Source organism: Canis aureus, chromosome 10, assembly GCF_053574225.1.
Source record: "Canis aureus isolate CA01 chromosome 10, VMU_Caureus_v.1.0, whole genome shotgun sequence".
NCBI lineage: Eukaryota > Metazoa > Chordata > Mammalia > Carnivora > Canidae > Canis > Canis aureus.
Genome location: NC_135620.1, coordinates 36,779,454 through 36,796,011, shown reverse-complemented (window position 1 = coordinate 36,796,011; position 16,558 = coordinate 36,779,454). Strand labels below are relative to the sequence as shown.

General features: G+C 39.3%; 1 protein-coding gene across 8 annotated transcripts in view; it reads left to right on the top strand.

Moving 5' to 3' along the window:
* Positions 1-16,558, top strand: part of FREM1 (FRAS1 related extracellular matrix 1) — a 164,868-nt gene that overhangs the window by 108,803 nt on the left and 39,507 nt on the right. For 6 of the 8 annotated variants that reach the window (XR_013387804.1, XR_013387805.1, XM_077912003.1 and 3 more), the window contains exons 24-26: positions 1,455-1,719; positions 9,873-10,287; positions 16,143-16,344. Coding sequence is in view for 6 of the 8 variants with exons in the window: in XM_077912003.1 (XP_077768129.1) it covers positions 1,455-1,719; positions 9,873-10,287; positions 16,143-16,344 (882 nt within the window). In the remaining 2 variants the exon portion in view is untranslated. Of the gene's footprint in view, positions 1-1,454; positions 1,720-9,818; positions 10,288-16,142; positions 16,345-16,558 lie in introns of those variants that run through there. The other 2 variants (XM_077912008.1, XM_077912007.1) reach the window with 2 other exon arrangements.

The following is a 16,558-nucleotide window of genomic DNA, read 5'->3' as shown; positions in this document are numbered from 1 at the left end:
CCAATTCGATCATCTGAAGCAGAGTTTCTCAGTCTTAGCACTATTGATATTTTGGGATAGATCCCAAATAGAATAGTTCATATTCTTTGTTGTAATGGACTTTCTTTTGCATTATAGAATGTTTAGAAGCATCTCTGGCCTCTAGCTATTAGAAGACTATAGGAACTCCCAGATAAAACCACCAAAAATGTCTCCAGACAATGCCAAATGTCCCCAGGGCACTAAAGTTGCCACTCATTGAGAACCACTGGTCTAGTGGTATCTCCTTGATATTTTATTTTTTTGTTTCCTCATGGGACTGAATGTCTTCTCAAATTTTATTGACAATTTGTATTTTTTACATTTAGAAATAGCTCGGCATTTACTTCACACATATTTCCTCTTGGATATTTATTCTTTTTGCATTGATATTTAAGAGCTCTGATGTATTACAGAGAAGCAACAAAATAATCTAGTGTAGATTATTAGTAGAAACTCAATATTGGAGTTATGATCATTTTTTAAATGAATGATGTGAACAAAATTGGACTATAATTTTTAGTTTGTAAAACTGTGCCATTAGTCCACATGTGACCCACTTCTCCTTCACTCACTTAAGCAATTCATACACTCATTCATTTACTCTCTTTTAAATACATAATACACACCTGTGCCACCACCATACAATTCAAGGACTGGAATGTTGACAGTAATAAACATCTACCTCTGTGCTCTTCCCATACTTCAGAGAGAACCATCATCCTGAATTTTGTGTTCATATTCTTACTCTTGTTTATTATTTTCTGGGACTTGCTCAGGCAAAGAGCAAAGGTTAACAAGCTGCATCTGTGTTGCTGCATATAGTTCTAGTTCATTTTGCTGCCATATAAAATTCAGTTGGACCACAGTTTGTTTACGTATTTACCTTTAGGGTTGTCTCCAGCATTTTCAATTACAGTAGTGCTGTAGTGACCATTCTGGTACCCATCTCCTGGGCGTCACTGTACGTTTCTCTCTAGCACACAGCTGGAGTGGAATCTCGGGGTCAAGAAGTATGTGAATATTCTACTCTTTATAGAATAATGCCAAATCATGTGCCAGTTTACATTCCTACCAGAATTGTATGCGAGATTCTACATCCTCTTCAACACTTGTTGTCATAAGATACTAATTTTTTGCAGATCAGAGAGTTACAAGATGGTTATAACTTCTTGCCATCTTGATTTGTGTTTCCACTGATTATTAATAATATTGAGCATCTTTTTGGATTTTTATTGGCCATATGTGTTTCCCCCGCTGTATCATAACTGGTCCTGTGTTTTGCCTAATTCTTTTATTAGCCGTAATTATATCAACCTTTCTATAGCATATTAGTTTTTATTTCTGCAGTTTCGACTTTGGTTTTTTTTATCTATATCTTGGACTTTTTTTTTTTTTTAATTTGGGTCTTGACCACAAGTTCTTCTGCTACACAGGTGATATTGTCATCCTTGTGAAACCGCTGGTGGTGTCTAAAGGTGATCGAGGTTTCTTGACGACCACCACTCTCCTTGCTGTGGATGGAACAGACAAACCTGAGGAACTACTCTATGTCATCACCTCCCCTCCGCGGTATGGCCAGGTCCAGTATGTCCGCTATCCTGGAGTTCCCATTACAAGCTTCAGCCAAATGGACATAGCAGGACAGACAGTCTGCTATGTACATAAGAGTAAGGCAGCTGTCTCCCGTGACACCTTCAGGTGAGCTCCAAAGAAACTTTTCAGAACCCCCTTCCCTGGATTAATGCTTAGATAGATAAAAGGAGGCAGAAAATGAGTTCTTTTCCAACTCTGATATAGGAATGATCTAATACTGCCTAGATGTATGAAAGGTGGAGGTGTACAATTAATTGGACAACAGCAAAGCAATAAATTAGAGCCTGTTGTTTAAAAATAGAGCATATCTAAATGCCAGCTGTTCTAGGGGGAGGAATATAAACACCTGAGAGTCCCAGCTAAGGAGAGACGTAGAAAACTAACTCACCGCTTTTTGGGGGATATCTTTATCTGTCTGAGGAAAGGTATTTCCTCATTTGGCACAAACATTTGGCACAAACAGACACTGCCTTTTGACACAACATATTCCAGGAACTATATCATAAATCATGTTGTCATAAAGTGGATCATGTTTCCCCATAGAAACAATGTTATAATTGGAGGCTGTGTACCTGTTTATGAATTCTGTATCAAATAAATCATTGGGATGAATAACAATCTGGTGAGAAGACAAAGGTATGACATTAATGAAAGTCTGCATTCATTTAAAATACTGAAATCTGTTTCCAGTCATAAAAAGCAAGACAAACTCTAGAGGAGCTACCAACCATTTAGCAATTCTTAAAGCTGGCTGATCTTGAGGTCTTTAATAGAAATCCAGATCCCCAGGGCTGGGATACGAATCTTGGAGGGGCCCTAAATGGCTCTATTGGTTGAACATCCAACTCTTATTTCAGCTCAGGTCATGATCTCAGGTTTGTGAGATGGAGCCTCGTATTGGGCTCCACACTGGGCATGGAACCTGTTTAAGATTCTCTCTCCCGATCTCCCTCTGCCATGCCCTCACTCCCACCTGGCTTGTGCTTGCTCACTCTCTCTCTCTGTCAGAAAAATAAAAATAATCTAAGAAATCTCAGTTGGACTAGCCCTTGGGAGAATCATCGTACATACACAGTCCTGTATTTTACCAATTAACATGGAGGCCCTGAGACCATTGGTTCATTTGACATATTTGAAGAGCTTCTGACTCCCAGTACCATTTTCACCATGTCAGAATACAACTTCCAATGGAGTTTCTGGCTGGCTCAGCCAGAAGAGCGTGCAACTCTTGATCTTGGGGTCATGAATTTGAACCCCACGTTGGGTGTAGAGATTACTTACAAATAAAATCTTAAAAAAAGAATATAACCTTCAAAAGAGCACTATAAACTAATGTAGATGCAGAATGCTCCTCTATTATTTTTTGGGTTCCCAAGAATTATCAAGTGCACTGACACACTCATGTTCAAATACCATTCTCCTCTATCCTACATCTTCTCTCTCTAAATTCAGTATGTCTGCCGTGATAAACATTATTTAAATGTCAGCAAAGATGATTTTGCTTGCCTTATGGATTTATGATTTGGAAAGATGATTGGGACCATCAACTGTTAAAAAATTGAGGGGAAGTTTGAACTAATATATTCTTTTTTTTTCTCTTGACAAATGTCCTTAACAAGTAGATAATCATTTGATTGATCAATATCTAAATAACAATTCAGTGCTTGATAATGCTGGGCATTAACTAAAATGTCAGATGTGTGGATTCCTTTTCATGCTGATTCTTTTGCTCCAGAAGTGGTCCAGTATAGTTGTTAAGACACAGGCTTGGGGTCAATTACCATCTCCAATACTTACCATTCTGTGGTCAAATCACACATCCTCCTGTGCTCTTGTGTCCTCTTTGTGAAAAGAAATGATGCTCACAATACTTACTCGTTTCACAGGGTGGTGGGAAGTTTGAATGAGTTTATGCATGTACTTATAAAAAATATGTGGTACATACGAAGAATGAGATAAATAAGTGTTAGCTGCTCTTTTTACTACTATTATTGTTGTAATATTGTTCCTATTATTATTGATTATATTCTTTCCTTGGCCCCTTTTTTTCTGCCAATGTTTATAATACCAAGATTAATCTTGAAGGAGAAAAGAAATTACAAAGAAGACTGATGATCTTTTTTTCCTAGTTACTTATGAAGGTTGGGTGCTTCTTGGCTTAATACATGTATATCAGATTCAGGGCTTTTGATTTTACATCCATTTCTGGAACTGCTTGCTCCTGTCCATTCCCACTTTCCCCAGTCAATGCCCAACGGAGAGACTGCTGAAGATGTTAATGACTGTTTGGAGAAACCAGTGACCCTACTAGAGAAGTCAATCAATGAATGCATATAGATGTTCAGAAGTCAAGCTTACAAATTAATCAGATGGAGATGATGTGCAGAGAATGAAATACAGAATTTCTGTATGTGAGGATTGATGATACTCTAAAAATTTCCTAATCCACATGCATAGAATACTAGATGACATTTTAGAAATCATTTATCCTAGGAATTTTTAATTTTTATTTATTATTTTTTAGGAGGAGGAGGGGCAGAGGGAGAGAGTGAGAGAGAGAATCGTAAGTGGCTCCATGCCCAGTGCAGAGCCTCACATGGGGATTGACCCCACAACCCTGAGATCATGACCTGAGCTGAAACCAAGAGTTGGATGCTTAACTGACTGAGCCACCCAGGCACCCCAAGAGTTTTTATTTGAATTTTTAAAATATTTAGATCTTCTAGAGATTTACTGGGAAGACTGATAAAAATATATTCTTGATTCTCACTCCAGAGGTGACTTTGTAAGTCCAGTCTTGGGTCAGAGATCTGTATTTTTCAAAGTTCTCTAGGGGATTCTGCTGCAGTCAGGACTAGTAATCACTGGGCTGGTCCAATCTATTGTTCCAAATACATTCAAAGGTGCTTTGAGGATTTACAGAAGCCCTCTTGGGGCCTCCTGGAGACACCACACAAAGGAGCTGAATTGGTGAGGCTCTGAGATCTTCATCCCAACTTACTGATAGAGCTGTTTTGTTTTGTTTGTTTTGCACACTAGGTTCCTGGGCAGGGTTTTCTTTTAGCAAAAAGGCTGTGGCTCTAATTCCCAAAGTGAGTAATTTGTACCACCAGTGATACAAAGATGCAAAATGATGTGGGTTTGGGAGAAAGCAGTGAATGACAGGGAATCCAGAGTGAGAACTACTCCATTGTAGTTCTGTCAATCCTCCTGATTATTTCAAGAAAGGAGTCTCAGGCTGGGGCTCATGTGTTCTTAGTAGCTTTTCAGTATTGTTTTCCTATTTTTTAGCAGACAGCCGTGGGTTCCAGGCCATTGGGCCACAATACCTAGCTAGAATTAAAAACATTATTTACTTGTATTTATTTTTGTAGTATTTATGGTGATTAAGTTTTTAGTAGTAAAAACATTCAGCTTTTCCAGCTAAAAGATTTCCTTTTAAATACATTTCTTTAAGTACAAGAGTGAGTTGATCTAAAGCAAAATAGTAAGTCATAAGGGTACAGGTAGTACAGAAATATGGCAAAAATTATAAAGGTGTTGTTTGAATGACTCAAGTAGGAAACAAGGGTTGAAAAACATTGGTTTAGTCTCGTGCCTTCAATTTATGCATAGGAAAGCAAGAATTGCTTGAATACCTGCAATGCATCAGGCGGTGTACTAGGCTTTTTTTTTTTTTTTGTCCATCATTTTCCTTAAGCCTTACGCCACTACCTTGAGAGAAATGATTTGTTCCCGCTTTATGCATGAGAAAACCAAGGTTCAAAGAGGCGCAGAAAGTTGTCTAAATTTATGTAACTTAGTATCAGAGCTGAATTGGAGAAAAGATCTTTTTAAGAGATTTTTCCATTGCACCAAAAATTCATGGTGAATATGCACCTGTGGGAAGAAACCTCCTCAATGTGTCCTTCTGATGTTTGGCCAGCAGTTTTACATATTTATAATGGAAGAGCCTAACATCTGCCCAAGACCCTTGTTTTAATCTTGTCATTTCACGAACCCAATCATGGGCTGCTGTGTTTTTTGTCAAGCGGAGCTAAACCAAAGCTGAAAGTCTGTTTTAATGAAAGTGAGATGGTGGTGCTTTTTAAAAATTAAATCTATGCAACCAATCTAATCACCTAAATTTATGTTGCTTGCTGTTAAATCTGGCAAGGAATTTGGCTGGGTAGAAGAGATAAATTCTATGGCAGAGGATTTTTCCCCCTTCTCTTTTTAATGTAAGATATGGCAGCATTAATTAAACTGGGGAGTTTAATGGTCAGATTTTACCTTCTGCAAAAATATTTTGTGAATCATAAATTTCTCCTGCATTGTTTGGTGCTGCTGGCCTGGAAGAAAGATTTGGCAGCACATTCTAGGACAGATGACACCAAGTGATTAGCAAGCTGACTTCAGCTGCTGGCAGCCGGGTACTAAAAGAACATGCTAATGTCCTCCATTTTGACATGCTGGCTGGACTTTTTTTTTTTTTTTTTTCTTTCTGAGGAACTGGCTCTATTTATGATTCCATTTTTATCTTTTAAATGCCATGACAGATGGCAGATTCTTCAGCCAACTCTATTGCCAGGAAATGCAGAAAGCCTGAAAGCACCATGGTAATGGTGAAATCAGACCAGGCAGGCACCCCAGACAAATCTGAGAGTCATTCCCCAAATTTCAGGAGAACACTGGTCATCCTGGCTGAGGGTCTTTTCAGTGGGGTATGGGGGGCATAAGGGAAATTAAACAAAGACGGATCCACAGAAGAAGCTGCCACCTCAATAGCACGGCTTCTTAACCTTGGAATGGATGCCATCATTGCAATGGCACCGTTGTTTTAAAACTCAAAAACAGATTTGGAAGGGTTCTTTGGGGGTGGTGGGGGAGAGCATTTGGAGGATCATCTGGTCCACCTTGGCGGACACGAACAGCACTGACCTCGTTGCCCTTGTTGTGCTAGGCTTATTCTGACTGGGAAGCCAACCATGACCATTCACCCTGTCTCCCTGTGATAATGTTTCTCTGCCTGTGACTAGTTTGCATTGTTACTCGTGAAAGTGCCATGATGGGTCTGGTCCAGTCACGTTTAGAAATTTCATCCTTTTCACCACTGGCTTATTACCTTTCGGTCAGCACAGACAGCTGCCTCGGGGTCCCAGCTGGGAACACTGGCCTCAGTAAACATATTTCTTACTCTTATATGGTCTCTGGCTTGCTTGCCCTCATTCCCATCTGTCTGATGGCAGGTTGCCGATTTCCGACGTGGTCAGATCCCCATCATCAGGCAGGGAGGAGTCTGAGACGGACAGCCTGAATCCTAAGACAACTTCAGTGTCCTCACGTGGGTCATGCATTCAGAGATAATTACGGCCGTCCTGAGACTGAGCTTGAGGTGTTCTCAGAATTCAGTCTCTATGGGGGAAAGTCAGAATGCCCCCCGTGACTCACTCAAGCCCCCCCTTGAAGCTCCTTACTCCTGATCCCCATCCCTCCCCTTCTTTCCCCTTTCTTCCCCACCCATAATTTGACATGAGTTTAATGGGGTATAAATTTCTTTAATTCCATGATTAATACTAAAAATGAAAGTCCTTTGGCTTAAATTTGTGCTCAACTATAAACAGCTGACTTAAAACTTTCCCCCAAGAGCACATTTTGAGATAGGGATCTGATAGGAAAAAGAGAGCCACTTTATTTGAAATGGGAGGCGTGAAATATGTTTTTGGAGGAGGAGAGCGGAGAAAAGAGAAATTGGAGGTAGTGAGGGAATGCTTTGTCTCCTTATTTTACTTCGGGTTAGATGATAGGCTCCAGGGAGGAAACCCAAAAAAGTAACAGGAAAACAACGGAATAAAATCATAATTCCACGAAAAGCTCTCCCTGAGAAATAGATCATAATCTTCATCATAAAAATGCATATCATTTGACACTTGAAACTGCTGAAGTGACTAACAAAATCGAAGAACACAGTTATTTTTCTGGATGCATCTCTTTTTCCTTTTTTCAAAAATAACTAATTGTGTGAACACTCATGATCCAGCAGTGAAATTGTCCTATTTGCTTAGAACATACCTAGCAAACGTGATTGTTTTGTTTTAAGGAAACTGATTTCGCTCAATGTACAATTCTAAAGTTGGTGTCTTTATTCAGACTGTAAAAATAATGCTGTGGAGGAGAAAACAGGTTACATTCTTTAGAAGTCAAAGTGTGCTACATGTCAAGAATTCGCTTTATTTGTAATATTCCACTTAGCAATTTCCCTTAGCAAAAAAAGAATAGGTTCGTTTTTCTATGCATCACATACTATTTTCCTTGTAGGCAGTCTTATAAGCTAGATAATTAGAAAGCCCAAAAATTTTAGTAAAATCTGTGCTCAGCCGAACTCCTGTTCATTTCCTTTTCATACAGCTGCTCCTTTACACTGAGCCCTCTGCCTCAGGCAGGCTGGTCGACTGTTTGTGCTCATACAACCTGGTTTCAGGTTCTCTTGTGTTCAAAAGCAGAGCATTGACCCTTAAACCCTCAAGGACAAGACACATTTTACAAAAAATAAAGAACTAGTTAGTCAAATTTGTCAGATGAGTAAAACAAATATAAACCTCATATCTTCTCTAGTTTTTTTTTTTTAAAAAAAAAAGAACCTCCAAAGAAAATTCTTCTATAATTTCAGGTTATATTCTGCTATATTCTGCAAAAAAAAATTCTTTTTAGAGGGTTTTTTAATTTTTTATTTTATTTTATTTTTTTACAACTATGGACTATAAGAGTATCTTCTCCATGAATATTTCTAGCAACCATAGTACATGGAGAAAAACTAACAGGTACAACTCCACGATTATTTCAAAGTACGTCTCTTTGGTCTATAGTGAATTCATCAACTCCACTTGAGAGTGGTGATTTGCTAGCTTTTTGGAGTTTCAGTGGTGCATTTGGTTTCCTTAATTTCATGATACTCTCAGTTGTCCTTCAAATCAAACTTACGCATCGATACGTTTGAAAGACCATTTCGATTTGTTGTATTTTGACATTGGCAGTGGTGGGTGGAATGTGATGTGGTGATCAATAAACATCAAAAGCACATTATGGTATCACAAATCCAAGGGTGTGTGAGGGATTTTGCACACCTTGGATTGATATCATTTGAGCTTTCTCTTTATCATTCTGCAGTGGTGTTCAGGTACCACAAGTCTGGCTTTGTGGTTTGTTAAACCGGCCTGAATTAAAAACTCTGTAGGAGCAGGAGATAAGGGGTCCAGAAACCTGGTTCTCATCTCAGCTCTGTCTCCTACCTACCTTATGATCTCCCACTACATTCTGTACCTTTCTGCTCTAATTTCTTTTTTCTTTAAATTAGGTAATTAATCCTTAGTTAGCGCTATTACTTCCATATATATTGTGAGGGGCAAAAGTAAAAGCACAAGAAAAATATGAAGGTTTAGAGAATCTCATGATGTTTTAAAGTTGGCTGGTCCTTAGCAATTGTCTGGTCCAATCTTTTACCTTCCAGAAGGGTGAAAATGAGACCTGAGGAGGGGAAATGAGTTAGGCATGATGACATGGCTGAGTACTGTGATTTTAAGAAATTTGCCATGAAAATACATGAATAAAATGAAATAGCCAAAATCAGCCACTGGATTGGCCCCCAGTTATCAGTCTTGAAAGCTTACCTTATTTACAAAGAAAATGTAGTTATGAAATTATAAATATATAAAATGAGTCTACTCTTCAAACCAATGCAAGGGGTCTACTTGTATGCAAAATACCTATTTAGGGCAAGGAATTATACTAAATGCTGACGAGCCTGAGAAATCTCAATGGCAGACTTGGCCTGTTCTAGGGACGCCTGGGTGGCTCAGCGGTTGAGCATCGGCCTTCAGCTCAGGGCATGATCCTGGGGTCCTGGGATCGAGTTCCACATTGGGCTCCCCACAGGGAGCCTGCTTCTCCCTCTGCCTATGTTTCTGCCTCTCTTTGTGTCTCTCATGAATAAATAAATAAAATCTTAAAAAGAAAAAAAGAATTGGCCTGCTCTATTACATGAGTCTGCTGCCATTGTTGTCAAAAAAATAATTTTGGGTGTAGAATGTTATAGGTAATATGTGTGTTACCTGGTGACTGGTTTAATGGATAGAATGGTGTCCTTCTGAAAGATCTACCCTTGGGTTTTCATTTGAGTCTCACCAGGACATGTCCTTTAGTAAAAGGTGTGTATTATTTCATTCCAGTAGATGGTGACACAAGATTCCATGCTGAAGGCTGCCCTTGCCTCTCTTTGCCAGATTCATCGTCAGCAATGGCCTGCAGACCAAACGTGGGGTGTTTGAGATCATACTGGAGACCATGGACAGAGCCTTACCCGTGGTGACCAGGAACAGGGGGCTGAGACTGGACGAAGGGACCACGGGCCTGCTCTCCCCTGACATCCTCCAGCTGACCGACCCTGACACCCCAGCGGAGAACCTCACCTTCATGTTGGCCCAGCTCCCACAACACGGCCAGCTTTACCTGCGGGGGACAGTGCTGCTTCAACACAACTTCACCCAGCAGGACGTGGACAGCAGGAATGTGGCCTATAGGCACTTGGGAGGAGACTCCCAGGTGGACTGCTTTACGTTTGTGGCCACCGATAGTACGAACCAAGGCTTCGTTGTGGATGGGAGAGTGGGACAAGAACCTGTATCATTCACCATCCAGGCAAGTATGACAAAGCCACAGGTTCCTGGGACACATGTAGAGAAAACCACTTTCCTCCTTTCCTTCCTTCATTCAAATGTATGCTGTGCGAGGTGTGTCTCTGGCATGCCAGGCACTAAGCAAGGCACTGGGCATAGTAATATGGACAAGACAGGTGCAGTCCCTCCATGCAGGCTCTGACCAAGAGTCTGTGGCAGGACAGGTAGAAACAGAAAGCATGGGCTTTGGAGTCAGGCTTGACTAGGTTGGAATTTATTGGCCTGGTTTGCCATTTATTAGCTGTATGACCTTAAGAAGTCCTTTAACTCTTAGGATTTGACCTCCTGTCCTTAGAAAATTATGCTTTATGGCATTGTGATAAGAATAAAATCAGACTAGGTACTGCAGGCACTAGCATATTTCCTGAAATATATTAGATATTCAATATCTTGTAACTACTGTTGTAATACTTATTAGGACGATACCTCTTGGTCCACATCATCTGCTGGCATTTTAATGATTTTTGATGGAACACGTGAAAACGTACAAGGCAGCCTCAATATTACACGTGAAACAATGATGGGGAAACACTTGTAGCAGCTACAAGTGTTGGAGTATTAGGTCAGACCCATTTCAAGGAAAGCTTATTTCTTTCTTAAGAAGAGGGGAGTTTTATTATTTGCATTTAATAGGTGTTCACAAGTTCACAAGGTAAATAATTCGATCGAAACCATGTAAGACCCCCACTCCAGTCTTTCTGATCCCCCAATTCTGTGCCCTTCCTCTGGCACTACTCTGCCACAGTTGTGTTGTCTATTAGGATGATTTGGGGAGGGCATAATGTGTTTTTCCTTTTTTAGTCAGAACACATTAAGCACATTCTGTTTCTTATACCCTTGAATCCACTCTCTTGAATGTAGTTTATCTTGTTCTACACACTTCTACCAACTGTAGAAAAGATAAATCTGAGTGTCACTGAAGGATACCTTCTGATTATGTAAATAATCATAATTTTCCGGTGCTCTTTAGTCTCTGTATTGGTGAGCATTTTCCAGAGGAACATCACAAATAGGATGTATATAGAGAAAGAGAAGTAAAAAAGAAAGAGAGATTTATTTTCAGGAATTGGCTCACCATTTGGGGTCTGACATGTCCAAAACCTGCAAGGCAGGCCAGCAGAATGGAAATCCCAGGAGGAATGGATGTTTGTTGCAATCCTGAAGGCAGTCTGGAGGTAGAATTGCTTCCTATCTAGGGGACTTCAGTCTTCTCTCTTAAAGTCTTCAACTGATTGGACAAGGCCCACCCACACTATGCAGTGTTATCTGCGTTACTCAAAGTCAACTGACTGAAGTGCTGATCACAACTAAAAGATACCTTCACAACAATATCTAGCCTGCTGTTTGACCAAACGATGAGCATCATAGCCAGCAAAGTTGACACATAAAATTAACCATCACTGTCTCTAGGTGAACTCTAGTAGAAAGTAGGGAAGAATGATAACATAGAGTGGATGCTGATATCATTGACACAGTATGAAAGAAATACTTTGTATATAGTAAAATTATGTGGTTTTTTCAATTATATGTTTTGTTATTTGTCTCATCCCACTCTTCAATCTAGTAGTATGTTTTTTTCCTGACTCTTGACTCCCCAGACTAGGTAGAAAAATGTCATTGTACTGTCTAACCAGTAATACTTTTCTTGATCTATTTGGCTGCAAATTTGTAGGAGTTATACGTTGTAAGTACAGGCATATGGGTTCCAGAGTAGAGAAGGAAAAGGGAGAATTTAGAAGAAATATCAAACTTAAATGAGGCCTGACCCAACACCAACACTCATATTACAGAGCAGTTATTGTAAGAGAGTGATCTCTTGGAAGTTGCAGAATTTACTGATAGGAAAATGTGGATAGAAGTTGTAAAGGTTCTTTTTCATCCAAAGTACAAGGTTTTCTTGTATTTTCATAAAATACAATTATGTATAGACAAGGAAAGCCTCAAGCTTTTTTCCATAATTCCTCCAAATTTTCTAGCCTTTCTTAGCAGAGAGGTCAGGTAGTTTAGGAAGTAAGTGACTGCTGCCCCTCAGTCTCTTGCCTTCAGGAGCTTCTTTGGTAAGGCAGTATAAAGTCTACCACCACTGAAAAATGAGTTGGTCCAGAAAAATCTACCAACTGTGAGTATACTACTGTTATGGTCTCAGCCTCAGTGAGACTGAGGGCAAAGCCAGTAGGCTTCACAAGTGTAAAACACAGTTGTGTTTCACTGATACCAGTGTGCACAACCTGACATTCCTGTTGTAGGGAATCCTGTCTATCCGACCAGGATACTGCACCTTGCCACAGTGATTCTTTTACTCTTCTCTAAGTGGGGACAGGGCTGGCGGTGAGGGAGAAAGGACCAGTGCCACTGCTTCCTATGGTTTACACATGTCTGAGACGATTTTCAGTGAATCCAATACAAGTCTTCAAAGGATGTAGTCTTCTTTTTTTAAAAAAAAGTGCCTTGGACTCCAATATTTTAAAATGCTTCTGATATACTAAGCCAGAAGACCTGTTTTTGAAGAAGCCAGAAATTTAATGAGATTAGGGAAGTGTGACCAGAGACACTACAGAGAACCACGTTACCAGGGTTTTTATTTTAAAAATATTTTTTAGGGATCCCTGGGTGGCGCAGCGGTTTGGTGCCTGCCTTTGGCCCAGGGCGCGATCCTGGAGACCCGGGATCGAATCCCACGTCGGGCTTCCGGTGCATGGAGCCTGCTTCTCCCTCTGCCTATGTCTCTGCCTCTCTCTCTTTCTCTCTCTGTGACTGTCATGAATAAATAAAAATTTAGAAAAAAAAAATATTTTTAAAAATATATTAAATATATATATATTTTTAGAAAGAAACCAGAAGTGTAATGATATTCAGGCAAGTGTGACCAAAGACACAAGAGGGAACCATGTAACTAAAGTTTTTATTTTTAAAATATTTTTAAAAATAGGGCAGCCCCGGTGGTGCAGCGGTTTAGCGCCGCCTGCAGCCCAGGGCATGATCCTGGAGACCCTGGATCGAGTCCCACGTCAGGCTCTCTGCATGGAGCCTGCTTCTCCCTCTGCCTGTGTCTCTGCCTCTCTCTCTCTCTCTGTGTCTCTATGAATAAATAAATAAAAAAATCTTTAAAAAAATATTTTTAAAAATATACTTTATTTTTATTTTGTTTTATTTTATATGTATTAAAATATTTTTAAAGTATTCTTGAAAATATATTTTTTAAACAAATGATCACAACAGGCATTTATTCCTTTTGTAACACTTTTGTTTTTAAGGAAAATACAACATAAAAAAACTCCACACCTGCACTCAGCGTGTTATAATTCTGAGGATTTCTTTCATAGTTCCAAGTATTGTTATTTTTCCTCAGCTGCCATTCACCATCCCTCTTACTGGCCATCATACTTGAAGGAGCTTCTCCCCCAAAAGGCTATGATAACTATTTGACTCCCCACCTCCCACCCAATTGCACAACTCTGAGGTTGCCATCCACAGTTTATAGGAGAGGAGAATGGCTGTAACTTTTGAAAATTGTTATTGCTTTTTTTGTTTGTAAAATAATTGTTTATTGTAAATAATCTTATAAGATACAGAAAGGGACCAGAAAAAAGTCTTTCCCAATCATACCACTCAAAGATAACTAATTTTGGTGACTTCTTTTCATTTTTTTATTCTGTGCAATTAAAACTGGGAGGATATTATATGTACAATCAAGCATATTGTCTGTCTCCAGTCTTGATTATTTTATGAAAATCTAATGTCATTAGATCTTTCTTGAAAACATAATTTTTCAAGGCTGAATGGCCCTCAGTGTTAGGTAGAGATGATTTATAAATCCCGTGTTGCCCTTTTAATTTTATGGATTTTTTTATTAATTGTATTTAGTAAAAACATACATATATATACCCATACACATTCTGTGTACGCATCTAATTATTTCTGCAGGACATACTAAAAAAAGTGAAATTTTTGGATCAGAGTATATATACATTTTACATATATGTATACGCATGCATATACAAATTTGTCTCCAGAAAATTTTCACTGATTTGAACCCCTATCAGCAAAATATAAAAAAGTGTCTTCCTCCAAACAGTTACCAACATGTTGTATGATTATTTTTGTTAGTAAAAAAGAACCTTGCCAATCTGAGAGGGAAAGAAATATTTGATTGTTACAAAACTCCATATAGAAATACATAACTAAGCCTGATATTTTCCCCACCCCAAAACAAATGAACAGGTTTGTGTAAATGCTCCCAGAATTTTGTCTATTTATGTGTGAACATATGGATGAACAAAAATGATATTATAGTCATCTCCTGTTCTGCAAGTTACTGGTTTTTGGTTTTGTTTTTTTTACCAGTTAACACTAAGTTGTGGAAATTCTCTATTTTCAGTTCCTCCTACCTCAATTTTTTTTTAAATAGGTGGATAACAGTTTATTTCATCCTATACAAAAATATATACATAATCTTGTCAGGGCACTTACTCTTTACTTAGCTAAGGTGAACCCAGATTTATAATGGTATCATTTTTGGGCAAATGAAGTTAAGAATTGAATGATTAGGAGTAAAGGGAATGGACACCATGTTACTGTGCCTGTTTTCCAGTATCAGTAGTAAACGGTTTTTATCCATGCTGACCTGCTTCTTCCCTAACTTCCATTTGCAAGATGGACCAAGCTTCATACCGTACCTGACTGCAACCCCTTGTGATGTTTGAACCCATATGCCTCTTGCATTCATGAGTAATTCCACCTCCACTATCTTTGTAAATTGAGTCTACCTGTTTAGTTACCTGGTTCTCATCCTTAGTGAAACAAATATGTAAATGCCTATACTTGCTTTTCATTTTTCTCCTACTGAAGTATTTCTGTTTTTTTATTTTGTTTTTGTTTTGTTTTGTTTTGTTTTTAAGAGAGAGACAGAAACAGGGGAGGGACAGGGAGAGGAACAGAAAGACTTCTTAAGCAGGTTCCATGCTCAGCACAGAGCTGACTCAGGGCTCAATCTCACCATCCCGAGATCAAGAGTTGGATGCTTAACCAACTGAGCCACCCAGGCACCCCAGTATTTCTGTTTTTAATTTAACGTTTATGGCATTTGAACAAAGCAGTGCCCCAAAAATGTTCAATGCATTTGTGATGTATATCCTTATGTATATCTTTATAACCTTATTTCTGTATACCACTAAACACTGGGAACATGGGAGGATCTTCCTCTGGAGCTAATGTTAAGTTTTCAATACAATTTTTTTGTAAGACTTCATTTATTTATTTATAAGAGACACACAGAGAGAGGCAGAGACATAGGCAAAGGGAGAAGAAGCCTCCCTGAGGGGAGCTTGATGCAGGACTCCTTCCCAACACCCCAGGATCACGCCCTGAACCAAAGGCAGTCACTCAACCACTGAGCACCCAGGTGCCCCTGCAATACAATTCTTGGGTCAATTTTAATGTATTCATTCAACAAATATTCCCTGAGCTGCTCTTAGGGTTCAGGCACAGTGCCAGGTGCACAGAATAGAGAGAGGAGGAGGGGTGGAGACATAATGTCTGCCATCAGAGAGCTTGTGTCCTAATAGAAGAGTCAGACAATGAACAATTAACAAAGCTGGGTCAGAATTTACAATAGAAAGTCAGCCTCTATTTCAGCCATTGTGATATTTACTGAGTATTCTGTGAACAAGCCAGCCGTTAGCAGAAATGAACAAATGAGGAGGATAAAGAATCTGAAATTTGGGCTAGATTATCATTGTGAACCATTAAGACCCTCTCTCTGGTGATTAGAGGTGAGAAACCTTTGTATAAGATTGTATGTAATTATTGACTATCCAGGTTGACCAGTTGGACAAAACAGCCCCCCACATCACACATTTGCATTCCCCTTCTCAAGTGGTGCTCCTGAAAAATGGCTGTTACGGGATTTACCTCACTTCCCATGTGCTGAAGGCATCGGACCCTGACACCAATGACGATCTGATCATCTTTAAGATTTTACGAGGCCCCCAACATGGACATCTGGAGAACACAACCACAGGTACTGCCTTCCTTAATCCTTATAATTGCTCGCTTTAAAGTACCCTGTAGCTGGCAAGGCTAGAGAGTAATTGAATTAAGTATAGGCCCATTTGGTAAACACTCCCCAGGGCTTACCGATAGATGCAGTTTATAAATCAATATTGGTGCAAAAGAGAGTTTGAGGTTGAGCTTTCCTAAATTCATCTTGAGTGGAAGAATCAAATACTGATACG